The following is a 26977-nucleotide window of genomic DNA, read 5'->3' on the forward strand; positions in this document are numbered from 1 at the left end:
TCAACGTTCTTTCTGTTTTTCTTTCTCTGCGTTTTCGCATTCCGCTATTGGTAAATTTCGTTCTTCTTCGGCATTTTCTTCGCGGCCAGCGCTTCGTTTTCTAATCCACGCACAAATTCAGCGTTTTTATTAGGTGAGAAGCCGAAAAAATGCTGACCGCAGTGTGGACGTGTGAAAAAAAAAAAGAAGAAAGAACCAAACAGAGCCTAGTGAAGGCAAACCACGACCAAAGGCATCCCTGACATCACTGCGGGGTCAGAGAACTGAAAACCGGAACCGACGTGGCGCGCATGAGGGCGGTCCGAGGATGGCAGCTGAGATGTGACAAAACATAGCAAGCACCTGCTTTGTGGGGCACTCGGATTTCAAGTCACCTGTATCTGCGCCGCTCGAGCAGGAGATGCGGCGCGTACAAATGACTGCTATATATCGTTCCGCGCTACGCGAGGGATTCTCGGCGTTGAACGCTGCTGCTGAATTATTTTTTGTGCACGTAATAGAGGAGGTTTTAACGATACGGATGCATGGAGGGCCTATTTGAGTTTCTGATCAAAATCGGCTTAGTAATATACGCCTATTTAATTACGGTCACAGAGCTCCTGCCTGCACGAGTCATCGGTTATTGCGTCCAGTACAGAAACATCGCTTCTACCTACAAGTTATCTACAGGTCCACACTCATTGCAGGAAAATTTAGACCAAGGAAAACAGACTGTTTTTAAACAAGTCCGTTCGCGGTGAAGCGCGTCAGAAAGTCGCCACACTATGTTCCACGCGTACTTACGCCTTCTTTCGCATTCCGTATTTTGGCGCGGAATTTGAATCGCTCTCTTCGTCAGCGAGGACGAACCATTATAGCAAGAGTGAATGGGCAAAGATAATATGACCAAGATTCGTCAAGACTAACTGAAGTACATCTCCATACTAGCGAAGTATTAAATCACTTCTTGCGTTCTCAGCAACGCCGTATGGAGCGAGTGTGCTAGATGGGGCCGAGTCGGGCGCTTCGTCAAGCGGAACTAACAACGCAAAACGTATACAGGTGCTTGAGCGTCCGGAAGGGGGAAAGAAAAGCGGCTGCCCCCCCCCCCCCCCCCCCCCCACCTCACTTCATGCTAGAATTTCGGATAATATACATTTTTGCTTATGAAGTTTAACGCTCTCTTCATTTCTCTATGATCGGCACAAATTTGTCGTTTCTAATTTTTGTTTAAGCTGTACAGTTTAGACCGCAAATGGTGCCTTTTTGTTGGTTTCCTACTGTTGGTTGCCTACTGTAAGTAAAGAAACAAATACATGTTTCATATGGACACATACTGATCGGCCTTACTGCTGTTAGATTACCAATGAACAGAGGAAATCCCACACCCCTCCCCCACCTCTGCAGAGCCAGCCCTGAGTAACTGCACTGAGTGACAGCCGGTGAGTACGAGTGTAACAATCATGGCTCTAACTCAAGGTGATCGAAATTTCCGAAGCCCTTCACTACGGCGTCCTTCATAGCCTGAGTAGCTTGGGGACGTTAAACCCTATAATAAACCAAACCAAGCCATGGCCCTAACTATTTTTTTTGTCCCTACTTTATTTTTCTTGCTGTCGGCCACTCAAGAAAGCGCCGTTGTTGACGGAAAGTTGACGACATTTCTCGCAACAGTGACCTACCGCGTAGTTAGGGGACGACTTGAACAACAACACCTTTTTGTTGCGTACTTCAGGAAGCATTAATTTCCTTGTCTGTATTTGTGTTGTCAAATACCTAAATCGGGGGCAATAAAACGCAATGGTACGGGAATCGCACATAAAACGCTGTTATATGTCAATAAATACTGACAGCCGTAGCTTTGAAAAATATTCCGCTCCTGCTGCACGTTTCACCCCGAGGAACTTTACTGAAAAGTTGTTAGTTGTTTGCCTTTTCTTTTGTGCTCTGAAAGGAAATAATGAGCGTCTGTTTAGCACGAAACATTACGCAGCGAATCAGCCCATGTTCATCTACGCATCAGCGTAGAGCGGGCCTGCACAACAAAAGCCAGGCAGTATTTTTAGGGAGCATTGATGCAAGCAGCTCTATAAGCGGAGCGTTAGTAGCGTCCTCTATCACAGGTTATATACAACGTTTCCTGCCTTCCCAAATGCTTTAACGATAAATAATCTAGTAAACGGTGGCACTAGAGCCACGAGCTTGTAATTTTTATCGCAAATACGCTTCTTCCCGAAAAGAAGCATAGAGCTATAAGTTTCGATCCTCGACTGATGAACTGGCGACAAGCTCGAGTTTTGTGCAGCTATCAACTCGAAACACGATTTCTATTGGTGCTTCACGCCATTTGAGCACCAAAATAAATTCAATTCTCCCTAAACAGAATTTGCTTTGGACGCTGGCTACGAGCGCGGAGCGCACAGCTACGAACATTTTATAGATATGACATTGTGGGCGACAGTCGGCATCGTGGTCCGTGAAGCCGCATCTCCACACCCCATCCTCACACCCTCCCTCACTGTGCCTGTCATGCCAGACGGCCACCTTATATGGATAGATGAACCCCAGTGCGTGGTTATGCGTGACACATGGCTACCCCACCCCACACTCCCCCCACACTCCTTGGTTTCGGTGACTGTTGGCTATCGTAACGTATGTCACAACGAGCCCCTCTTTCCCCTCCCCTTCCTACTACCTACAGTTACTTTCTGCGGCACTGCAGCAGAGACTAGGCAGGAAAGAGACGGAGATGGGCCTTTGCCCCATGACGCGGGGAGCGCTTTGTTCGGGCTAGGGGTGCGAGGGGTAGATAGGGAGACTGTCCCAAACTGTGCAGGTCCCCACTGCACGGGGACAAAGGTAAGCCTCCTTCCCTTGCCTGCCTAGCCTCCGCTGCAGTGCCACATTAGTAGCACAGCCCCAGCTGTTGTTGAAATTCGCATCACCACAAGGGTAAACGCTCGGTGGATTTATTTTAGGCCTTCTGAAGAGGGCGGCAAATTCAATCGGCAACAGCGGCAGAGTTAAAAGCGCTATGCCAAACTATAACGCGCAGTACACATTACAGCATATACGTATGATGTTGGAACAACTGCTTGTCCACCAGATTTGTTCTGACGTATGAAGACGGCAAAAAAAAAAAAATCCGGAAGTGATCTAGCGCGACGGCTTTCGCGCGATAACGTTCCATAAACTTGCCCCGAGCATGGGGCAAGCAACCAAGTTGGCGTCCCGACAATGGGAGCAAGCGCTGTATACATGTGCTCGTTACGCGATTACTGCGCGAGCGATCGCGATCTATCAGTTCGATAAACGTGCGTCACCTAGTGAATGGGCCACATTTACCAAGGCACATACGAAATTCAACACGGTGAAGCACTGGCCAAGTTGGGATACGGCATATGCTGTTCAGTAGATTGTGCCAACCAGACAAGACAAGACGAGAATTTGAGTCCATGTCAAATTCTAGTCCTGCAGATTTTGCCTCGTAGCTGTGAAGAGGCAGAGAAAAGCGAGCTGACCTGCATCCTCCTCCCGGCCGAAGCAGGTAACGCGCGTCGACGACGAGGAAGAAGAAGAGGAAGGCGAGGAAGGATGCTGAGACGCCGGGCTCTGCGCCGCTGCGGCCGGCAGGGCCTCCTGTCCGCCCTCCAGGGAGACGGTTCCAGCTGCCCCAACAGCCAAGAGCTCGCCCTGCTCGAGCTGGTCCGCTGGCATCCCGGTGCTCTCTCCAGGCCCGGTGAGCCGCGCCTCGTGCTGGTCGTCGCTCTCCGCTGGCTCAGCCGCTGCCAGGACGATCCCCCCTTGGTCGAGGCAGCTCTCGAGGCTCTCGGCTCCCTGCTGCTCCGCCATCGTGCTGTGCTGCGCGACTGCTGCTTCGAGCTGCTCATGAGCGTCTTCCATCTGCTCGCTTCGCCCGCCGCCTCGGTGCGCCACAAGGCGCTCGGCCTGGCCCTGGTGAGTGTATCACGGGCAGCGGCCACGTGCGCACGAGCGCCCTCGCGCTGCGTCATCGAGACACCTGTCACTTTTCGGCGCGATAGGTGATGCAGACTAACGACAGTTTCGGTTTTCGGAGCGTGTAGAGCGTGCTGAAGGCGAATCTTAGAATTGGTCATGGGGTTTTGATAGGAGAGGAAAATATTGCGAGATTTTTCTAGGCCTCGGCTTTTCTCTGTGACGTGGCTAGTCCACGGCGCATATTGAACTGTCGTTCGTCCTGTCATTTTCACCGGTGGTATTGGTAGCAAGCGAGCCAGCAGCAGTGCGGTTTGTCCTGATGCAAGTTAGTCGATTCGAATCTTATTTTCCTTCTTATGATGGCTGTTTCGATATACAGAAATATACCGGCCTCCTGGAGCATTTTTTTTTTTTTTGGCCACGATACTGGTTGCAGCGGTGAACTAGCGAGGTTTCTGCATATCTTACGCATGCGCAGCAGAAGCTGCTTAATCGATACGCCTTGTGGGTGTTCAACGACAGCCTTCCCTCAGCCAACTTGCAAACGCACGGGAACCGCGGCTGCACGAATATGCAGGTTGAAGACCAGTTCGCGCCCTTTCAGTCAGTGCGCTGGAAGCTTGCTTGAGTGCATGCAGTGCTGGGCGAACTAGAACAACACCATCTAAAAGTCTCGGTGGTGTTTTCTAGAATGGGGGTGGTCTGCATTTCATTTCGCTGCAGGCGCATCTATACGCCAGGGCGCACCACTACACTGCACATCCGGCTGATCCATCGCGATGATCTGATGCTGGCCTTATCGCCGGGTCGAGCGAAGCCGCGCCGCTACCATCACTGCTCGCTGAGAGCGCTTTCAGTGCTTCGTCGGGAATGACATCATTTCCAATCAGCGTGCCCATCGTGGTTCGCGCTTCACTTGGCGGCGAGTTTGTTGCGCTATAGGGAGCATAAACGCTTGTGCATCGGATTCACAAGTGCGGTCAGAATTTTGCTTGTCTAAAGGTTTGGTTTGGTTTATGGGGTTTAACGTCCCAAAGCGACTCAGGCTATGAGGGACGCCGTAGTGAAGGGCTCCGGAAATTTCGACCGCCTAGGGTTCGTTAAAGTGCACTGACATCACACAGTACACAAGCCTCTAGAATTTCACCTTCATCGAAATTCGACCGCCGGGGCCGGGTTCGAATCCGCGTCTTTCGGGTCAGCAGCCGAGCACCATAACTACTGAGCCACCGCGGCGGGTCTTGCCTGAAGGGAACGCATGAAAAAAAAAAAAAAAGAATAGCATGCATATATTGGCTCCGTTGTCTCTATACAAATAGATGATCAACGGCGTAGCAAACGAGGTAATGGAAGGCCACGTGCTTCAACACAAATTAGCTTTCTTACAGTGGAGAAAACAGAGTTAAACAAATTTTTATAAAAAATAAGGTTGTCTCTGCTTGAGTCATCATCGATCGCTTATATTTTGAGTATCAATGTCACAAAGACAACGCAGCCAATATATGCATGCTATTCTTTTTTTCATGCGTTCCCTCAAGCCAAGCAAAATTTTGACCGCACTTTCCAAACCGATGCACTAGCTTTTATACTGCACTGAGCAAAAACACTCGCCGCCGAGTGAAGTGCAAACCACGGAGGTCACGCAGACTGAAAATGGTGCCATTCCTGACGAAGCAGAAAGCGCACGCCGCTGTTGGGATCGGGTAGCGTGGTCCTTCCGGAGGATGGGGACGAGGAAGTCGAAGACGCGGTTAAGAAAGAGAAAACAAGGCAAAAGCCAGCTCTCCTGCACGATGCGGGCAAACAAACCCTTGCTTGAAGCATTGCAAGCGCTTCTGGCGAGCAGTGATGGTAGCAGCGTGACTTCGCTGGTGCCTGTGGTAAAGCGAGCATAAGACCATCGAGATGGGTCAGCCGGATGTGCCCACGCCCCTTCGCTCTCTGCTGGGCGCCTGCTCATAGAGCGTGCTGGCATGCATTTTTTTTCCCCAGTTTGGCCACCGCTCGCATGCTCCCTGCTATGCCCTTTAGCAAGTTCGTTTTGCTATACAGCTCAGTGCCATTGCAACTGTGTTGTAAAATTGCGATTGCGCTGTGATGGAGGAAAAAAATCGTTTTTTTTTTCTTCCTCCATACTTGGGACTGACGAGACTGGATGCAGGCGTCTTTCGGCAATGCTCTGCATTCGTTGAGCGCTGACGAAGGCAAGCAGATAGGCTAGGGAGGTACCGGTACTTAACTTCTTTTTTTTTTTTGTTTTCTTATTTTATGCCTCCTTTCGATGCACTGGTCGAGGAGCTGATTTAATGGTTTCATCCTAATTTTAGGATGACAAGTCCATAATCAACAACAACGCACGGGTCCAGTCGTAGCCAAGGCCCGAAGGAGATAGTTCTGCAATTTCGCTGTTTCGTCCCATCCTGTGGGGCGCTATTGAAAAAGGATTCCACACAACGTCCACCTTCACTGAACAGTCGACATCACGTCCTGCTCGCACCTCCTTCTTCCATCTCCCTCCTCACTCTTTATTCCCTACGTATTCTTCCCTCCCGCACTCCCACCTTCCTCCCTTCCCTCACGCTGCGTTTGATGTGTCCACAGAGAAGTCAGACAGTTACTGCGCCCTTTCCTTTCCTCAAAAACTTGGAGGCCTTAAGCTACATTCATAAAGAAAATACAACAGAATTTAGGTTGCCTGCTATGGTGTCTACAATGAATTTCTTATGTTCTTCTTGCGATTTTCCCGCCAAAACTCTGGTTGTAACCGGTTCCATTGCCCTTGTTTGGTATGCATGAGTCATCGCCTAGAGTGATGACTCTTGATGATCGCCTAGTGTGTTCCAGTAGCATCCATTGAAATATCCTATGTGATTATGCCAATCCGACGCACCAATCCACCCTAATCCATTTTCTGGGGTGGGTCTAAAATTTTTGAGGTCCTTTGGAATTTTGAAGGGTGGGCCAACTTTCAAAATTTGGGGGTCCTCAGATTTTCAAATTTGGTGGTTAGACAGCTCGGGCGTAACAGTGTCGTGTTTCTGTTTTTTGTTACGATTTTAGGAATGTCTTTCTATTTTGTCTTTGTGCCTTGCTACCCTAAAGTATGCTGTTCTTTTCTTGTAAAGTGAGCTTTTTTTTTTTGCATATATGATTGGCCGTTTAGTCACTTGTGTCCTGATTGTGTTAGCCGGGGTGTAGGCCTCGTCAGGAGGCTTGCTTTGTCTGTTTCCTTTTGCCTCTCCCTGGGAGCATATTGGAAATATGGCCAAATAAACTTATCAAAAATGTGATTGGTCCACTGGTGGTCACGTGGTGTCGATGACATCACGACCCTTACTGGCGCAGTGGTGCAGCGATTAAGGATGCGCCACTGCCACGGCAGGTGACTGTTTCCAACACGGCCACCGCACCGGTGTGGCTTGTGAGACCCACGTTGCTCCCTCCGAACTCCCATAAGGCTCATGTGCCGCGCCACGGTTGGCAGGTGACAACTGCATTGCCACCTGCCCCACACTGCAAACTGCCGCGGTGAACAGTCTTGCCCACAGTCCTGTGGGCAGGTTGTGATGACGTCACAAATTCACGTGAGCCCCCTTGACCAGTCAGGGAATTACGTGACAGAGGAGCCGAACATTTTTTTGTGACACGACAACCTAAATGACGTCGCATTAAAAACCAACAATGATCTCAGCAGCTTGGTACGGTTGGCATATTTCTCTTTATTTTTTACATGATAACCAATATCACTATCACCGTTCGTGGTGACTCATCATCATAACAACGTCCGTTGCAAGATAAAGGCCTCTCTCATTGACCTCTAGTCACTCCGATCCGGTGTCGGCTGCGGCCACTTTATCTCCGCGAACTGATTAATTTCATTCTGACTCTTCGCCGCCCCCCTGCTAAGCTTGCCTTCTCTTGGAAGCCACTCCGTTACTCTAAGGGACCACCACCGCCCCTACACTGCAGATCCTGCTGGAGGTGGACCCGGTGTGCGCGTCCCGCGAGCTGCTCTACCTGGCCGCCACGGGGAATCGGATGCAGCGGTTGGCCACCATGGTGGCCTTCCGCAGGCTGCTGTGCCGAAACATCGAGGCGCTGCTGCCCATGCAAGCGCTGTACGAGTTGTATTTGGAGCACGCCGAGCACCCCGCCGACGAAGTGTTGCGCACCGAGGGCTGCCTGGGGCTCGAGCTGCTCGAGCACACGTGCATGTACGTCGACGAGTGAGCGCACTCCAGGGGCTGGCACCCGAGCCAAGACGCCAGCGTCGTCGATGGAACAATGCACGTGACGCTGCACAAGGAGCGACGGAGCGACCGTCAAGCCAGAGTGGTTTTACTCGCGTGTACAGACGCAGCATCACGTCACAGTGAACAGCGCCGCTTATGCATAGCTTGGTCGCGGACGTAACCCGGCAAGGGCGTGACAAAAAAAGGTCGCACAAGCGACTTAACGGTCTGCTGATCCTGAAATAAACCAACACTCGTCGTAAGAGCTTGTTCCCGCCACGTCCTGCAAAAAGGCATGGTTTCTGAAGCTAGCGACGAGTTAACTGTACTTGCGCTTGTGTCAGTGGCGAAAAGCTTACTGTAACTGCGATTGGAGTCCAAGCGACGAAATGGACAGCGCATAAAGTTTTACTTCTGCATAATAGCAAAGGACTAGCAGACTTATCAAATGATATGACGTTCCTCTACGGGAGTCCTACTTTAAGGCAATAAAATAAAAACTCTCAGCCTACAGGTGGCTGTGCTTATTTCCAAACAGTGCTCTGCTGTCGGCCACGCTCTGGCACGCAGGCCTGGATATGATACGTAATGACCTCCCATCTGGACCTTTGCATTCAAGGAGTGTAGAAGCACGCATTATTATGCAGGAGGCTGTTTCAGCTAGTTCTTAGAGCCAGGCAGTACAGCATGTCCGGGCAGTAAGGGAGCAGCAAATAGGGGAATGAAGGTGATGTGGCTGTGAAGACAATTCATCTGACTCCTCTAGCTCCCCGAGTTTTCTGCGAAATACGACCGATCCTTCTCACCTCATCACCTCCTTAGCCTAAAATCTGGACATAGGCCTTTTTCTCCCTCTCTGTTGCCTTTTCCCCAAAATATATCTGGTTATGTCATTGTTGATCACACCACTTTCATATAGTACGCTGCTGAAGTGAGTACGGTTGACATGATTGTGTTATAAACCTTGGACTGCAAACTCTAAGCGGTAGGCCAAGGGCATTCCCTGGTCACAGTAGTCAAGCTAGCCATTTTTTTTTTTTTTGCCAGTGGCATTTATTGGACAAAGAGATAAAGTGCGAGACCCGTGCCGTATGCACTGTGGAGGTATACGGCTCTCGATCGAGGTGATGACACATGTTCGTACCTCCAAAAACACACTATCGCCATCCGCGCTTTAACGCTTTGGTGCACCAGAAAGTTGTTCTGTCGCAAAGGGTGCGATTCTCCGACTCAGAAAAGTTCAGGACTGTGACAAATGACATCAGTGAAAAAGTCAGGTAGACTAAACTCAGTCGTTCGTGAGACATTTCTCCTGGGATTGGCTCATTCCACGTTACTTCGCGCTATAGTAATGGATTTACAGAATTAGAGCATCGCGGTTTTGATTACCGCTTTCCCTTTACACTCCGCAGAAAGAGAGAAAAACGTTCTATATATAAAGGGCAATAGATCGCCTTCAGCGGTTGGCTTCAGAAGGACTTGACCCCGTCCATAAGTGATCACCGTATTGTGGGCTGTTGGACATGTTGAATGGTGACCCATTCGTCCCAGGAAAGATTACGCTATGGTGTTCGACTAATGAAGCGCTTCTTTCAACAGGATGGTAGGAGACGTTGCACCGTTCGGTACGGATACCAATCAGGTCATGCGCGGTCTTCTGCCAATGAGAAAAAAAAAAGGAAAGGCTTCATCTCAAAGACGAGAGGTTCGCACTACCACGAATGGCCAACTCTGGTCCCTGGTTTTAAGACCGACCAACTGATTGCAGACAGACGAGCTCGGGCCACCGACCAGACACCGTCGTGGTTGTCCTCACGCCATAAACGCGAGCGCTAACCGTCCCTCCGCGGCGCGGCAAACAAGCCGTCACCTATAAAACCGCAGATATCTCGTCTGGGCACGTTAACCACGGGGGCGAATACCTCTCCCCATGGCGTCTCTGAGGTCCACATGCGCGCGTGGCTACCCGAGGCTGTTGATCTCGGAGCTGGACCGGCCTTGGCAGGGCTGCTGCAGGACGCGTGGCCTTGACAGATAGTCCTGCCCCCGGTGCTTGGGACCGGATCGTCGGGCCTCCTCACTATCCTGGCCGAATCTCTCGCCAGCCCGCCCGGACAGCTCTTCTTGCCCGTCCCGGGGGCTCCGTCCGCCGTCTCCGGTTGTCGCACCCAGGCGGGGACCGGTCGCCGGCCGCCGAGCGCACACGCCGATCAACATCGGCCAGGAGCGGCAGCGCGACTCACACGGTAAGCCACCCTGCATGCCTGTGCCGGTATGTGCGAGTGTGTTGCGGCCGAGCTCCTCCAGTGAACGCGCGGCGAAAGCGTGTAGGTTTGGGTATCGCGGGCGACGAAGCACCGGTTCCACGGCCTCCCGCTGAGCGCTGTTGACTTTGGAGCACTCAATCCACCTCGATCCTTTCGTTTCGGTCGGCGCGCGCTCCCCGACAAAGCGGTGTGCAATGAATGACCACGGAGCGAGATAAGTACTGGCCTGTAATTACTGTAGTGTGGACTAAGACAGTCTGTAATGAGTATAGAGGTCAATATAGAAGTCGTGGTCAACTATAGTCTGTAATAAGGATAGACGACTATATAGAAGTCGTGGTCAATATATAATTCAATGATTGCGCGTGTTTGCTTCCTGAACTCTCTGTCGTGCTTCGCCGTGTGAACAACAGCCCAGAGATTGGCTTTTATGTGCATGATATGTACCGTAACTTTGTTGACGTCAAATCGGCCGGACGGCGTAGGCTGCCCCCTGCAACTGACGGGGTTATTTGAAAACGTATGCATATACCTCCCACACGACTGACATCTATAGGCGTCCATATATGTTAGGAGGCCGCCACTAAATTGCTTGGGCCTTAGCCGTGACGTATTTATGTAGGCCGGCAGGTGGAGCTGTTGAGGATGTGCTTGTTAGTGATCTTCGTTCGTGTGATCCTTGTGGAACTTGAGTTTAGTTTGTTGGGGGCGCTAATGGTGGTGGTGGGGGGGGGGGGGGGGGGTTGCGACTGAGCTTTCGGTGTCACTTCTGTTTCCGGGGAAAACAAAACGCCCCGGATTTTTTTTTTTTCCTTTTTATCTCTAGGCAAACAACGCGATCTTCCGATGGGGGCGACGTCCTCGCATTGAGACCGGTCAGAGCGTGACTGGCAAACGTCGACGTTTCTGAGGCTTAGAATGGGCGACACGTAACAGGGGTTGTTCGAAAACTCGTCACGCAATAACACTGCAGCGCGGACAGAAACGCGCACTGCAGGCTGGATTACTTTGTAATCGGTGAACGAAAGTCGCAGCGGTACGACTACTTTCGCCAGGGACGCGCGTCGGAGACGTGATCAGCAGTTTGTCGTATGTCTTCCGCGCGCTGTCGACGTCACCACCCGGAGACATTACAGCAAATTTATACGCAAACATGCATGTCATTCCCCTTGTTTTTCAAACAGTAATTATGAAGAACCGGTAAAGTTGCAGCCAGTCGGAATGGGTGCGCACAGAGCAGGCGAGTCGTACGGCATGGCAATCGTCAAATGCATTTGATGTGCATCACAACGAAGAAATCAGTGGAAAAAAGCAGTGATCACAGACTCTCTGACGCAAAGATTCTAACTTCTTTTAGGGCCGTGCCTGCGCTATGACTCATGCATCGCATTGCAAGGCTCCGGCCAGCAGCGAACGTGTCATGATCTATACCGTGGCACAACGTATGACATATTCCACTTTTGAACCCTACCGGAAAAAGGAATGTGCATTCCGCCAAAGCCTGCGCGAAGGCGAAGCTCGCTCGCGGGTCATGCAGCAGTGGCAACGCAGTGACTGCGGTATCAGTGGACAAAATTCTGCTAGACAGCCCGACTAGCGTACACGATGGTGGGATCACGTGCCTCTCAGTCTTCTAAAGGGTTCTGTTGCAAACTCGTTCAAATTTAAAATAGCTCCCGTTGTCCGCGACGTACTGAACCGCTGCTCTGACATGGTTTATCAACGGCATCTCACCAAAAAAATGAGCCCGATGTTCCTCATTAAGCTCAGGGCTGCTAGGATTACAAAAAATACGGCGAGCCTGAGAGACTGTGGAACTGGTGATTATAGCGGACATCCTAGGCTAGAGGCAAATGCGTAGTTTAAAAGGCTAAGTGACTGGACGTTTTAGCGCCGCGACTCGTTTCAATCGGACCGTCAGGAAGGATCGCTTTGTCGAGAAGAATCGAACTTTAGACATGTATTAATTTCACGGCCACAGCCTTTGCAAGCAGTTAATTAAGCATGAAAAACACTGTTAACCAGAGCAGAATTCAACAATGTATTCTGCACACCAACGACTATTTGTCTGGTGACAAATAACTGGCTGTGAGGCGTTTACTTCCTGGTGGTGCGCCGCGCTTCGGTCGCCGGTAGTCAAAGCGTGTATATATAGTGTATAAAAACATAGACACGGCGGCACAGGAGCTCTACCGTGTCTGCGCGTTGACGCATGGCTGGCCGCGCGGAATTTTTTCTCCCGGAATAAGTACCACGCCCTCGCTGGGAACACCTCGCAGCCCACCTGTTTCACGCTGCATGGTCGCGCAACGTGAGAGACAGAAAGTGAATTATTCTCGATAAGTACTGAATATCTATATGAACAGACCGGAGTAATATCCCGGAGCTACACTAGAGAGCTGTGAGAGCTCCTGTATGGTGGAGTTCTCCGTATAAATTTGGGCTCCTTTAGCTTTTTTTCAACGAGCACTAACGTCGCACAGCGCACCGGGAGTCTTTTGCACTTCGCTTCCACAGAAATGCGTCCACCATGGCCGGGATTCGATCCCGCGACCTTGGACTCTGTTCGAACGTCACAGCCACTGAGCCACGGCGAAGGGTTGTAGTAACCGGAGGTCTCCGAGCGGTATGCATGAGGAGATTAGAGTAGCTTAAGAGCAAGTTGCTGGAAATTATCCAGCCTCCCGATTTCAGCGTCAAGTCAAAGGAAGCTTTACTTTCTCATTGAAGGAAAATTCGTACAAAATACTTGGACTGATAGCCTACACGGCCAGTAACCGATCTAATACATATACTTGGACCAGCCTGCATGGCTAGTATTCGGTCTAATACATGTACTTGGACCGATAGTCTGCTTGGATAGTAACCGGTCTAATTCATGTACTTGGATAGATAGCCTACGCGGCTAGTATTCGGTCTAACACATGTACTTGGACCGATGGCCTACATGGTTAGTATCCGATTTAATTCATGTCCTTGGACCGATAGCCTATGCATGGCTAGTATCCAGTATAATACAAAACAAGGCATTTGGGAAATCGCATAAGAAATGTGTAACATATCAACAAAATATAAAAAGGCGAAGTAGAACACTGAAATCATTCCGTATCCTGTCGAATATAAAACGAGGCATTTGGGCAGCCGCATAAGGAATGTGCAAACCAACATGTCAACAAAATACGAACAGCGAATTCGAACAAAATCCAAATAGCGATGTAAAAATGGTGAAATAACATCCTTACTTGACTCTACAAGGAAAGTAACTTGGAAGACAGCTTAAATTCATGGCAAGCTGTTCGAGGCCTCCGAATAATCTCTCGACCGATTATTTTGGATTGGAAGGTTAAATTACCGTTAGCAGCGTGTCTTGTGTTGCGAACAGGCAGAATGAGTAAGATCTACAGGACTGAGGAGTTAGTTGCTAATATGCCATTTAACACAAGGGAGATATTATAGTTGCCCAGAAAAGAAAATTCTAGTACTCGAAGTTCTTCAAACATACTGCAGCTTGTAGGATTTAGTGAAGAGAATGTAATTATCCTTCCGTTTTTGCAAACATAGTAGAGGATAAGTTGTGTAAGCATGCCCAGCTTTTCTGGACATTCAGCGTCGTCTGTTGGCCATCAGTAGCGTGTCAATGTGGATATTTTAAACTTGTAACATAAAAGGACTATGCTTGTAACTTTGAGAAAACTAGAGACTCTTCCTCAACCCCGCAAAATCTGAACTAAAAATACTTCCCGCATTCACACCAAGAATTTCCGATAGCCATAAAAAAATCAATGGGATGTGCCCGTGATTCTCTTCAATAACGCACGGGACAATGAATAAATGGAAAATATAAGCTGCGTAATATGGTTAAAGAGAAGTGCTGTTCAGTCTTAATAAGGACTCAGCAGCCAAACACAGCTTACAAACACTGTTAACTTGCTACTTCCAGTTTAAGTTATCAAATATAACACGAATGTATTCAAATGACACCACTGATTCGATCACATTGTTATTTAAATAAATCGTAATTTGATCACACTTAACGTTTCTTCTCGAATAGAAGCCGACACGTTCAAGTTTTTCAGCATTCAACGTTAAGCGATTTCTGAGAACCAGTTGGAAACGACCAGAATATTTTCTCATGCTATTTCGCATTAATGGAACCGAATTACCTGCGAATATGAAAGCGGTGTCATCCGCATACATGAGAATCAGGGGAAATGAAACTGCACGTGGAAGGTCATTTATATAAATGGAAAACAGTGTAGGCCCCAAAACGAATCCTTGGGGCACTCCGCATTTCATATTGCTAAATAAAAAGTCAATATTCTTAATTATCACTTTTTGTTGTCGAGATAAGTAGCTGGCGAAAAATTACAGTGCATCATTAACAATCCCATAGGCGCTAATTTGTTCATTAAAGTGGAATATAGGTTTTTAAGCATATTACAGGGTGATGGATAAAGACCTGTAGTATTGGTGTTAGGCAATCTAATCCAAATGGGAGGGTCGTTAGGATTCTTGTGGGGTGAATTGTTTAGCGGAAAAGAATATCCATCAAATGTTGGCCGCATTTATGACAGCGAATTTCGCCTGCTGGCCAGATGTCCGCAAAAGGACAACAGTTCTCTGTGCATCTTGTACATGCTGAACAGTGCACTCTTGCAGGTTTGACGTATTCTCAAAAAGCTGCACAATAAAGCTCAAATTTTCGACCGAGTTCGGATGTAAAATGTCCTTTCACATTCCACTCCGTAGGCATACTGGAAAATTCTCGAGCATGAACCCCAAGTCGAAATCGTATATATATATATATATATATATATATATATATATATATATATATATATAATAAAACATCTCCCGCGCGCCTGAATTAGTGGTCCTTACCGACGTCGGGTCTATATTTAACGGCGGCCACTGAATTTCGAGGTTGTGCACCTGCGCAGACAAGAACGACTCAATGTTTCGACGCACTGTGACCCAGAAAGAAAAAGAGCAAACATAATCTTTTCACCTGAGCCACCTAAGCAGTCTTTTCCCGCCAATTACTCTCCGCTGCTGATGCCATCTTATCTGTAATGTCCAAAGACGGCCTTCTGGAAGATTTATAGGCACTAGTTTCACTTGTTTCCAGTCGAACAGGCTGCAGAGGAGAGGCGTGAGATGTGTATATCGATGTCATTAAACTACTCGCACCACCTGTTTGTACGAATGGAGGAGCTGCCTTACAATTTTATAGACATTTGTTTGGTTGTTTGTTTGTCTGTCTGTCTGTTTGTTTTTTTTTGTATTCAAGCCACAAGCCGACACAGCCTTCATCACTGTGGCGCGTACGTCTCCGTCCATATAATTTACTCGAGGCTCAACAAGACCTTTATGTACTGGGCTTGCGATACGCCTCATTTGATGCCCTAATCTGCCGCATGCTATGTACTTCAAACTCTCTTGGGTCGTCCGTTGCCGGTGAACCAAGTCTCTAAAAACATATTGTTGGTATTCGTCTATACACTTTGACGCTATATTTGAAGTCTTCTGTAAAAAAACTACCAAGACTTGGTTTTCACAGGTCTGAATTCTTCTTTTCACTAAGACACCGTGTTCTTCGAGGCCCACTCACACTGCATTTCCTGCAAGAAAAAAAAAGTCCTACTATGACCGTCCCCTTCTTTGCAAAGCGGACGTGTTGCAAAGAAGGGCAGTGGCAGTGGTCTCGCCTAGCCCCACCCATGTAACTGCGCAGGCGCAGGAGGCGTCCGGTAAACCGGTGTACGTTACCGCTAGTATGTCTCTGGTATGCTACAAACGTCTCTTAACGTAAACATGTGGTACCCTCTTTGCCGAAGGTAACCGAGCAGCTGGTTTTTATTTCTCAACCGTATAATGGAGTCGTTACGGCATTCTTAAAGACCAAAAGGTGTCAAAACGTGAGGAAAAGGGCACACCTTACTTTACAGAGATTCACAGCTTAAGGGCTGCCGTAAGTGCTTCGCTACGCGGCGAAGAAACAAAGCACCGTTGCCCGGTTACTTTGGCAAAGACTGTGCATGAATATGCATGGTGAGACCTCGTGCGAAACACCCGCAAGCCTCTGTTGGCTCTACAAGATGGTAGACCGTGCTGTTTGAAAGATGACAACATGAGATCGCACTGTTTTCTTGCGTTGCACCACACACTCGCCGTAGCACGATGTGAATAAGCAAGAATCGCTGCGTCCAAAAAAGTAAATTCTTCTCAATGAATGCAAAAGGTGGATCGCCGCGCACTTGTTTTCAGATGTCACGCGACCGGTCAGAAAACACCGCACGCATCCAAAGAAACAGGCAAAAGGAATGAAGATGAAATCGCTAAGCAAGACCGGGAACAGAACCGGTTTAGTAAGATCAAAACACACACCGAATACAGCGCGCCCATTATGCATTTCTCGAAGGTCAAGTTATTCGAGCAGACAGAAATGCTTAATTGGCATCGCGGACTCAGAAGAGCACGTGAATATGAGGTCGCGCTTTCGCCAAAACAAATTATTATACCGGCTCAAAAACACAGGCATCAGTGATGCACGATAACGACACTTAGCCGCAAACACGTTTCCACGTGCATTGTATGAAGCAAACCGTTCGTAAGGGGCTAGGCTGTCATATTAGGCAACTGAGAGAGTAAAACTAATACATATGAATAAAATATTTTGGTCCCTGTGTTTGATTATACACGTTCAGAAATTTATCGCTTCGGTCGCAGCCATATTGCTTTTGGGCTATAGCAGCAGCGTTTCTGACTGGCGGATTACACACAGGCAGCTTACTGTGGATGCGCGGCTCAGCGCAGAATGCACGTGCGCTCAGCCAAGTTGTAAACATGAAATGGTCTTTAAACTCGTAAGCTTGCATAGAAAACTGCCTTTATTGAAATAACGACACGCCTGTTCAATGAGCCAAGACCGAGATTCGCGCGATGTCAAGCATGCCATTTTTTCCTTTTTGTTGCCGCAAAGCATGGATTTAAAAACAAAAATATTTAGTTGCATGTAATACCTAAATCGGCGTATGTAATGTTAAGATGTCCCGCCGCGGTGATTCAGTGGTTAGAGCGCTCGGCTTCTGAGCCGAAGTTCCCGGGTTCGAACCTGGCCGCGGCGGCCGCGTTTCGATGGAGGCGAAGCGCAAAAGGCGCCCGTGTGCTGCGCGATGTCAGTGCACTTTAAAGATCCCAAGGTGGTCGAAATCATTCCGGAGACCTCCACTACGGCACCTCTTTCTTCCTTACTTCTCTCGCTTCCTCTTTTATGCCTTCCCTTACCGCTCGGTTCGAGTGTCCATCGAGATGTGAGACAGTTACTGCGCCATTTCCTTTCGGCAAAAAACAATATTCAATGTTCTATGTTAAGATGTACGCAAGGTTTGGCACGCTTTGTCCAGTAGAGATGCGCCGATCCGATGGCTAGCATAGGACAATACAACCCGTAGGGCCCTACCAGAAGGTTTTGTTCAAATATTTCTGCTCATGGGTTGAAATAGCGGGCCACGTATGCGTCCCTTCTCCTGGTGCCCTGTTTCGTTCTAGAAATAAAATATCATCAATCATTCAGCGATGTATGTGTCTGGTTCGCCTGCAGGCAGTCCCATATAACCAACAGCGGCGAAAGCGGAACCAGCAGCTCACACACGGGTGCCAGGATGGGGCCGGCTGTCGTGCTGGCAGTCACCCTGGCGGGGACCCTGCTCTCCTCCTCAGCGGTCCATGCCCAGCGCCAAAGTAAGCCACAACCCTCTCGTTTTGAACGCAGACCTGCGCATCAGTGCACCTGTAGACGATTTTGTCGGACTCTTGGTGTGGTGAATGAGTGGTCACTACGTTACTGATTGTGCCACCCATGTTCAATTAGCGAAGGAAAAATAAAGTCTAGCCCGTTATAGTTGTTCCTCGCCGGATGCAAGCAATAGAAAAAGAATGGTGGCAGATATACGACCCAGCGCTCAAGATGGCACCGTCCCTCGGTTTTCTTCACCATGTGTCGCGAAAAATCGATGTCAGCGTGCAAAATACGCTTACTGAAGCGACATACCGTTCCCACAGACATGTGAGCAAAACTATGCAAGTGGGCTTCGCCGTATAGCATAATGTGCATGCAGTGCTGATGACTTGTCTTCAGGAAATGCTTGCAGAGTTGTGAGGAGGCGCCTAGGGGCTCGGCGTCGCTTGTCGCCGAAAATTTTGAGAGATTATTGTAATCATCATTTCGTTTTAAGTTCCGTTTACACACTGGGAAAAACTACTATTAAAATCCTAATGAGTTTCAAAGACACAGACTTGCTGAAACGCTTGAACCCCCCGCCCCCCTCCCTTCCCACACACACACACACTCACGCGCGCGCGCGTGCGCACCAAGAGACGAAACAATATACAAGCCTTTCTTGAAATCAGTCAACCCATCAGTGCATGTTAACGAACCCAAGGTGGTCGAAATTTCCGGAGCCCTTCACTACGGCGTCCCTCATAGCCTCAGTTGCTTTGGGACGTTAAACCCAAACAAACCAAACCAATGATGACCACTGTACCATTCCTTCTGCGGCTGCACTCGCTTGGGATTTTGGTGCGTACAGCCCTTCTCAAAAATACAGAGCCCACCGGGTTTCCTTCCCAGCCGTGGGACGCGGCCCAAATCTACCGCAAGTGCTCGAAATACCCGCAGGGTGAAAGGAGCTATCCTCCTGAAGCCTCCATATAGTATACTGTATAGTTTAAGAGTTCTAAAGTTGACCACCACTCAACGTGGCCCAATAATCGACCCGACGTATATCGCTCCCTTCAGCCCCGGATAACCTTTCTGTGTAACTGCGCCGCGACGAGGAAGCTTGAGCGCTCTATGGAGGACTTATGCGCACGCCGCAGGGTTCGACAACGAGATACCAGACACGGCCAACCGGACGCTGCCTGCTGACGTGGAGCCGGCCGAGAGCAAACTTGGATTCGCCTGCCTGTACCCCAAGTAAGTGCAGCGATACTCCGAGCAACAAATCTCTTTTGTCGCTGGTGGGGGATTTGCACCATGGACCGAATCATTGATTTGGCTTGAGGACCGCGCTTCACATGTGGCAACCTACTATTTGCGAGCACGGTCGATGCGGATGGGAAAAGCAGGGCGCCTCTTCGCAAACTCGGATTTGGACTGAATGGAAGGTTGATGTAGGGTAACAAAGGTGATCCAGTGGGAATGGACACGGACATTTCGCAAACACGAAAAAAGATGCATAAGCGCTGTAAGGACAAGTCAAGGGCTCTAGTACTCTCAGTGGGATTCCTTGCTGCACCACATTCAAGCGCTTGCCTGTTCGATCGCCTGTTGCTCTCGTCCGTCGTACGAAGGCTTTCGCCGGACGCACGGTCCGCTAAATTGTCGTGGCGTTACGGGTACGCCCGCGAATTCGTCTTTCGTGTTACCCCCATCAGTCGTTACAGAGTGCTTACAGCAGGTTGTTAGCTGCGATTTCTACTGCACTAAGGTGCCGCGTGAACACATATCACCTAAAGTCTTGCTCGCATGCGTCTGTATTTGCTTGCTTGTTTTGTCCGATGAAGTTGCTATTCAGGATTCTGATTTGCGGAAGGATATGGCAGGGGGGTCTGTGGCGGAAGCTCAGGAGGCGGACGTTTAAGAATCAGAATTTCAGTTCCGCATTTACAAGATGGCAGTGCAGTCAGGCTTGTTTTTTTAATTTTTTTTCTGCGGAAAGAGTGTCTGGTATCAAGAGGGAAAATTAGAGTTAAAAACCCCTGTCGGCCTTGATATAAATAAAAAGAAACGCTATTGTTGTCCTGTGCCGTGAGAGCTGTGTGAGCTTCTTTTCTATTGTTTCGGTCGGCGTAACCTTTCCCAACGCCGAGAAAATCTTATATTTTTAACCCGTTGATTACGGTGTTCGAAATAGGCGCCGCTTGAAAACGAAATACGTTGCATCCGCACGCGGTCCGAGCACGAATTCAGAGAAGATGCGCAGAATTGCCAGGCCACAAGGAATGCGAGCCTTTCTTCTGAGGGTTCGCGGGGTCAAGGCCAGTCGAATGTGACTGTTCAAACTGGACAAGCTGAACCTGGCTTTAGCACACACTTGGATTCATTACGGTTCCACGAACACCCGAAACTTAGCTTTCTTGCAGCTTTCCAGAAGCCGGTTCTGAAACTGGTCTTAACCATGACTGAGCCCGCGCCCTGGCTCGCAGTACGAGTGACGAGCTTTCTCTCATCGCATTAGAGGTGTTTAGAATAGGGGGACCCTATCGGTTGTGCGCAGGAAGGGGCGTTATTGTTCTGCGCATGCGCACTGACGCCCCGCTTTGTCCCTACGCCCCTGATCGATAGGGTCCCCCATTCTAAAGGTCTCTATTGTTTCCACTGCTATGCGTGGTTGCTATTACTTCATTAATACTATGTTCTTTCATGAGCTCCTTCTGCCCACTTCCTTTTGTTGTGAACCAGGGCGGAAATGGATTAGAAAGTTGGACCCGGATACCATGACGTGTGTGCTACTGCGCTGTTCGAAGCACAGTACGGAGTAAGCAAGACGACGTCTACAAGATGTCGCTATGAAGGCCCTTCAGGCAAAACGCGCAGGTCCAAGAACACGAGGTGCCGGAGGGGAGGGGGTGCAGAAGACAAAATCGGTCGAAGCACGCGCGTTGGGGTTTCCTTATAGTATGCACGACCTCGTCCCCGACGCTCGCAGTGACGCTCCCGTGGCCGGTCCCAGCGCGTACCACGGCAACCGGCTGCTGGGCGCCCGGTCGCTGGTGCCTCACGGGGGCCTGGTGCGCTTCCACTGCTCCGTGCAGCAGTACTACCAGCTGGTGGGTCCCGAGGTGGTGCAGTGCCTCGACGGGGCCTTCAATGAGACGCTGCCCACCTGCGACAGGGCCTTCCTCGGTGAGCTATCTGTACTGCAGGAGCATGCTTGCGACATGTCGGTAGAGTGTTTGTTAAGCACAAACAGATAATATATTTGCGACAACAGTGGAGTGGACATATGTTAGAAAAGGTTTAAAAAGAAAAGAATAAAAGTGACAATGGGATAAAAATACCGCTCTAGTGGGACTTTGTATTTCCACTTAAAAGGGCAACTGCATCACTTTTTGAGAATTTTGCAATATTGAAGGATTCAAATCTATGTAGGCTGTACGTGAACCGTGCCAAGTGTTTTTGCGCTGGCATTTAAAATAGTAACGTAATCAACGATTGACTTTTACTCTACTCCTCAAAGCATCGAAGGAGTGCGATGAAGTTTTGCGTGACGTCACGGAAGGTATGATTTCAATTTACCACTGCCGTCAGCCACACTCTGCCGTGCCTCGTTGGATGCTGCCAAACAACGCTCGGCCGGCTTTGCCTGCTGTGGTGTTGGTCTTTACACTTCAAAGCAGGCGTTTATGCGTTGGAAATGTACCGATGCATTCGATGGCGTCATCAAGCGTCCGCCACTTGGTGTTGTGCGCTACGGAAAAGCTTGAAGGCTGTCTCGATTTTAATCGGCGATTACGTCACCATTTCAAATGCTAGCCCAAAAAGCACTTCGCATGCTTCACCTGCAAGTTTCACACATTCGACCATTTTAACCTCGACAATTTCTAAAACCTATACAGCTGCCCTTTAAGGAATGAGTTCGCAGCTAGAAATAAACAGGGCATTCAAGCCGGCATTGTGATCGGAGTATTTTTACATGAATGGTGTAAGCTGTCGCCGGTTAGTGTGAATTTTTACAGCTAAGGCTGTTATAGCTTTGGTTTAGCCATATAACCCTGCATTCCACCGCGGAATCTGCAGCGTCAGCTATAAGACCTTAATTTCTTAGCGAATGGACGTAGGAGTGTGCAACTTGAGGGTAGTGCCACGGCAGAATGCATGGTCAATGGCAAAACCAAAGCTATAAACACTTTCGCTGATTCATGCACTCAGCCGGCAAGCCGAGCCCTATAATTTTTTTTGTGCTTGTTCGTAGGACAGTCTGTGTGCCACCACTAGAATGTGTTTTTTTCCGCTCACTGCATAAAACATGCAAAAATGACAGTCTGGACAAGGTACCCACCCGCAGCTGTGCACTCTTAGAAAAAAGGTAGTGGAAGCGTAGTAAAGGCTGCTGTTACAACGTTTTTTAAACCCTTACTACCTATGTACTATGTTCCTACGACCTTGTTACTACCCCGAAAGAAAATTAAGTAGAAACGAGGTAGTGACTTCTGCTGTTACTACGTTTTTTGGCAGTTACTACACTTGTACTACCTCCTTATAACCCTGGTAGTATCCATTACTACCTTGATCTGGAAATATGTGATAGGAATATGCACATGTATGTATACTAACACTCCTGGTGACATCGCTACTCAATGCCCTATGTTTTTATATAATGAAAAGGGTTTCCTGAATGGCAGCAAATCTAACAATCTAGGAAATCTAGCAAATCTAGCAAATGTTACTGCAGGTATAGTTACTGTTGCTACCCATCCAAAGGTAGTAAGTGTTACTACCTTGCAGTTACTACGCACAGTAACTACATAGGTAGTCATATATGTGACGGTTGTTGCTACCCCAAAATGTAGTAACCTCAACTACCTTTTTTTTTTAGAGTGTGGCTCAGTGATTAAGGCGGTCGTCTACCGAGCCATAGTACCCGGGTTCGAACCCGACCTCGGCGGCCGCGTTTCGATGGAGACGGAACGCAAAAGGCGCCCGAGTGCTGTGCGATGTCAGTGTGCTGTGCGAGCGCACGTTAAAGACCCCCAGGTGGTCGAAATTATTTCGGAGACCTCCACTACGGCACCTCTTTCTCTCTTCTTTCACTCCCTCCTTTATCCCTTCCCTTACGGCGCGGTTCACGTGTCCACCGAGATATGTGAGACAGATACGGCGCCATTTCCTTTCCTCAAAAGCCATTTTACCAATTTTCCAAGGTACCATTCACATGCGGCCCCATTCATAAGTGATACCATGCCTGAAACTGAACAATGGACATTAGCGCTATAACTAGTAGTCTGATTTTTGGTCATGAGAGAGAGAGAGAGAGAGAAACATTTATTTTCCGACCCTGGTCTGGGTCGCCATCTCAGGTCGGACCATCTGAGCCCATATCGCCCAGGTTGTAGTTTCTGCAGGTATTTCTCCTGTACACTTTTCCATTGTTTGTTCGTTTTTCCTTTTCGGGCACTAGCTCGATGACCTTGGCCAGGTCTATGCAGTCAAACTGTGGTAAACGTACTCTCTGAAAATAAACAGCTACTCGTAACCACGCAATCAATCGCGTGCAGTAACCAGCCGCATTAAATCTCCACGCTTAAACTGTTCGATAGGAGATGAGATTTGAACAGCACCACAAGAGAGTCTTGTCGCAGAGCGGTATCTCGACGTGGCACTATTGAGCAACGCAGTACAACCAAAGGGCAGTGTTTGCAAGCACCGTTATTAGGCGAAAAAATTTGTGCTCGTGAGTATTTGCACAAAACTATGCCAACACTATCCGTCAACAGTTTAAAAGCATTTCGGCGTACGCCGTGAAGGCCTCGTTATGCTGCGTTTGCTGTGACACGCTTAAAGCGGGTGGCTTTACATAGATATGTGCCACTTGCACGTGCACGCGGTTTGCAAGACAGAGTCGAAATTCGAATTCGATGGATACCTAAATAAAGGACCGAAAGACAATTCAACACTATTTGCACATGTATCTTAAGAATGCATGCGTCGTAAGCCAGTGAAAGTTTTCAATTGTCGCGACCTCTGCGAGACCAGAATTTTGGGCTACTTGGTGGTGCATTAGAACAGAAACTCCGAAGTGAACTCAGAAGTTAGCTTGGAGAAATTATTTTTCGTATCGTCGCTCTATTTGAGCACGCATGCAAGTTCATGCAGCGCGCATAAAATTAAAATGTCGTTGGCTTTCACGTAGAGTCAGCAGGCAATTTGACTAATTAAATATTCAGTGATTAACATTCAAACAAATATAAATACTGAATACTTTCATTTAGAAAATTGTGCAATGTACAAAAAAAACTGCGAGTGGTTCAATAGCATTCCGTTTGAGGATTTTTGCAAGCACGGGTAAGGAATTCCTTACCCGCAACAATTGAAAACTTTCACTGGCTTACGACGCATGCATTCATTATCTTTACTACAGCTTTCGCCGTCAAATGGGGCATGCCTATAGATTGCACGAGCGGAAAACTGAAGGTACAGATTTAATAAGTGGCAAAATAACAGCGATTAATTCGTACGAAGGGTTAGCACGGTTGACGACGACAGGAACTGGTGGAGATGCGAGTGTGACCTAGACAGGAAGACTACACCGCACTCTATTGAGCGCTCTTAATCGTGCATTGCATAAACTTTTGTACTTCGAAGCATCGCGGACTCTCCTCACGTATGTCTGTCAACGGCTGTTACGGTCGGCGTGTGTGGCAAGACCAATGCCGGAAGTACTTACGTTTCCTGGAACCACACCTCTCTTTTCGCAGCTACGCGAGACCGGTTCCCATGGAGGAAAGAAAGAACTGAGAAGAGGCGGTTACGTCACATTTTTTGAAGCCGGCTCCTCCCCCTGCTCTACCCCTACTTGGCAGCCCTCTCAGAACGCTTGCGCATGCGCACCAGGCATTGCAGCCGACGACGCCGCTACGCAAAGCGTTACTATTGGCTGCGCCGTCAGCCAAAGACTCCCAGCAGTCCTTGCGAAAGCGCATGACTTCTGGCACACTTTTTGGCGTGCAGCTCGGATACTGAGGGCCTCTCCTTGGTTTTCCTTTCTCCATGCCGGTTTCTCACCAATGAGGTTATACACAACTGCGATGGGCTAGCGGGCTTAAAAGAGAAGGTTCAGCTTGGTACATCAGCGCTCGTCTCGTCGATCGACTTGCGTGTCCCTGTGTTTCGCGCTGTTTTTATACCGATAGCGAGCTCTGCTGATTTTGTCAATGCTTTGCGGGCTAGAAAACGTGTTCTTACATCATGAAAAGAAGCTTGCGTATACACAGCGAAAGTAGCACAGCGTTAAACGGAAAACTGAACTTAGCGAACACACCTATCAAACTCACCATTCCGTGATGCGTAATATATGTTATGAGAGCTTGATACTCTCAACAGCGCTGGATGCTTCGCTGGCAGCATTCAAGCACAGTGCACTACAAAACGAGTGACGTTTGTTGCCTGCATTATTAACGATGCTTCAGCATACCCCTGCAATTTAACCTTAATTTGCACAACACAGCGGATAAATTAAGAAGGCAGCTTGGCTGAACTCCAAGACGGTCGCGAAGACTGCTTTATTTAACTTTGTTTGACGAAGTGGGCGAATGAATCGTGTATTATGTAGGCACAATGTTTTTTCTTTCAAAACCGAATGAGATCATTCTGTGCGAATTAACTCAACTAATCAGGTAATCAATTACTTAGTTAAAATGGTTTTTAGCTGTACCGGAGGTGGCTGGGGTTAAATGAAAAATTTTGACGGTATGAGTGGCAGCTTGCGTCAGGTTCCTCTGCCAACCAGTAACTTTCCAATCTGCCATTCAATAATTTCATTTCCCTCAGAAACGTGAGTTGGTATCTCATCGCACCTTATCATATTATATTAATGAACTTCTTGCCATTTTTCAGAGGGAAAGTCAGCTCCTGATTTTAGTTTTCAAACATCTAAAGTGTCACGTTCGACCGCCTCGGATGTGTTTGACAAAAATCACCCGCCTTTTTATGCACAGATTATAATATTTTGCTGAAATATTTCTGACAAAAAGGAATACCTTGATCCCTTGATTACCTTTTAGAGTTATTGAATGGATGACACCAATGGCGGGGAGTCACGATACCGTCAATGCTATTCATCGCCTGTTTACAGAAGGTATGCAGGCCTGGACTAGAAAAGTTGGGGATAAGAGTTAACAGAGAATACCTAAGTAATCTGCGATTGACTGATGACATCGTCTTGCTAAGTCACTCAGGGGAGGAACTGTAAAGCATGATCGATGACTTAGGCAGAGCAGAACGGTGGGTTCTAAAAATTAATATGCAGAAAACCAAATCAATGCACAACAGCCTCGGAAGGGAACAGCAGGTTGCGTTTGGTAGCGAGGAGCTGGAAGCAGGAAGGGAACATGTCGACTTAGGACAGGTAATGACCGCTGATCCGGATCATGAGAGGGAGATAACTAGAAAAATAAGAATGGGGAGGAGCGCATATGGCAGGTTCTCTCAGGTCATGAATGGCAGTTTACCAACATCCCTCAAGAGAAAAGTATACAACAGCTGTATCTTACCGGTACTCACCTACGGGGCAGAAACGTGGAGGCTAACAAAGAGGGCTCAGCTTAAGTTAAGGACAACGCAGCGAGCTATAAAAAGGAAAATGATAGGTGTAACGTTAACAGACCGGAAGCGGGCGGAGTGGGTCAGGGAACAAACGCCGATTAATGACATCCTAGTCGAAACCAAGAAGAAGAAGTGGCTTGGGCGGGGCATGTAATGCGAAGGCAAGATAACCGCTGGTCCCTAAGGGTAACGGAGTGGATTCCAAGAGAAGG

At 48.4% G+C, this 26977-nt stretch overlaps 2 protein-coding genes across 2 annotated transcripts in view; both read left to right on the top strand.

Moving 5' to 3' along the window:
* The first annotated feature begins 3541 nt into the window (after positions 1-3541).
* LOC149341336 (uncharacterized) lies at positions 3542-8285 on the top strand. Its single transcript, XM_089543384.1, has 2 exons — positions 3542-3936; positions 7909-8285. The coding sequence occupies exons 1-2, from the start codon at positions 3574-3576 to the stop codon at positions 8167-8169; spliced, it is 624 nt and encodes a 207-aa protein (XP_089399510.1). The 5' UTR covers positions 3542-3573; the 3' UTR covers positions 8170-8285.
* Positions 8286-10236: 1951 nt separating this feature from the next.
* LOC149341337 (P-selectin-like) overlaps positions 10237-26977 on the top strand; it is a 29256-nt gene continuing 12515 nt past the window's right edge. The window contains exons 1-4 of the mRNA XM_089541954.1: positions 10237-10417; positions 18042-18181; positions 19319-19415; positions 21151-21347. Coding sequence (XP_089398080.1) covers positions 18103-18181; positions 19319-19415; positions 21151-21347 — 373 coding nt within the window. The 5' untranslated portion in view covers positions 10237-10417; positions 18042-18102. The remainder of the gene's footprint in view (positions 10418-18041; positions 18182-19318; positions 19416-21150; positions 21348-26977) is intronic.

Source organism: Amblyomma mixtum, chromosome 5, assembly GCF_055824585.1.
Source record: "Amblyomma mixtum isolate Tamu chromosome 5, ASM5582458v1, whole genome shotgun sequence".
Classification (NCBI taxonomy): Eukaryota; Metazoa; Arthropoda; class Arachnida; order Ixodida; family Ixodidae; genus Amblyomma; species Amblyomma mixtum.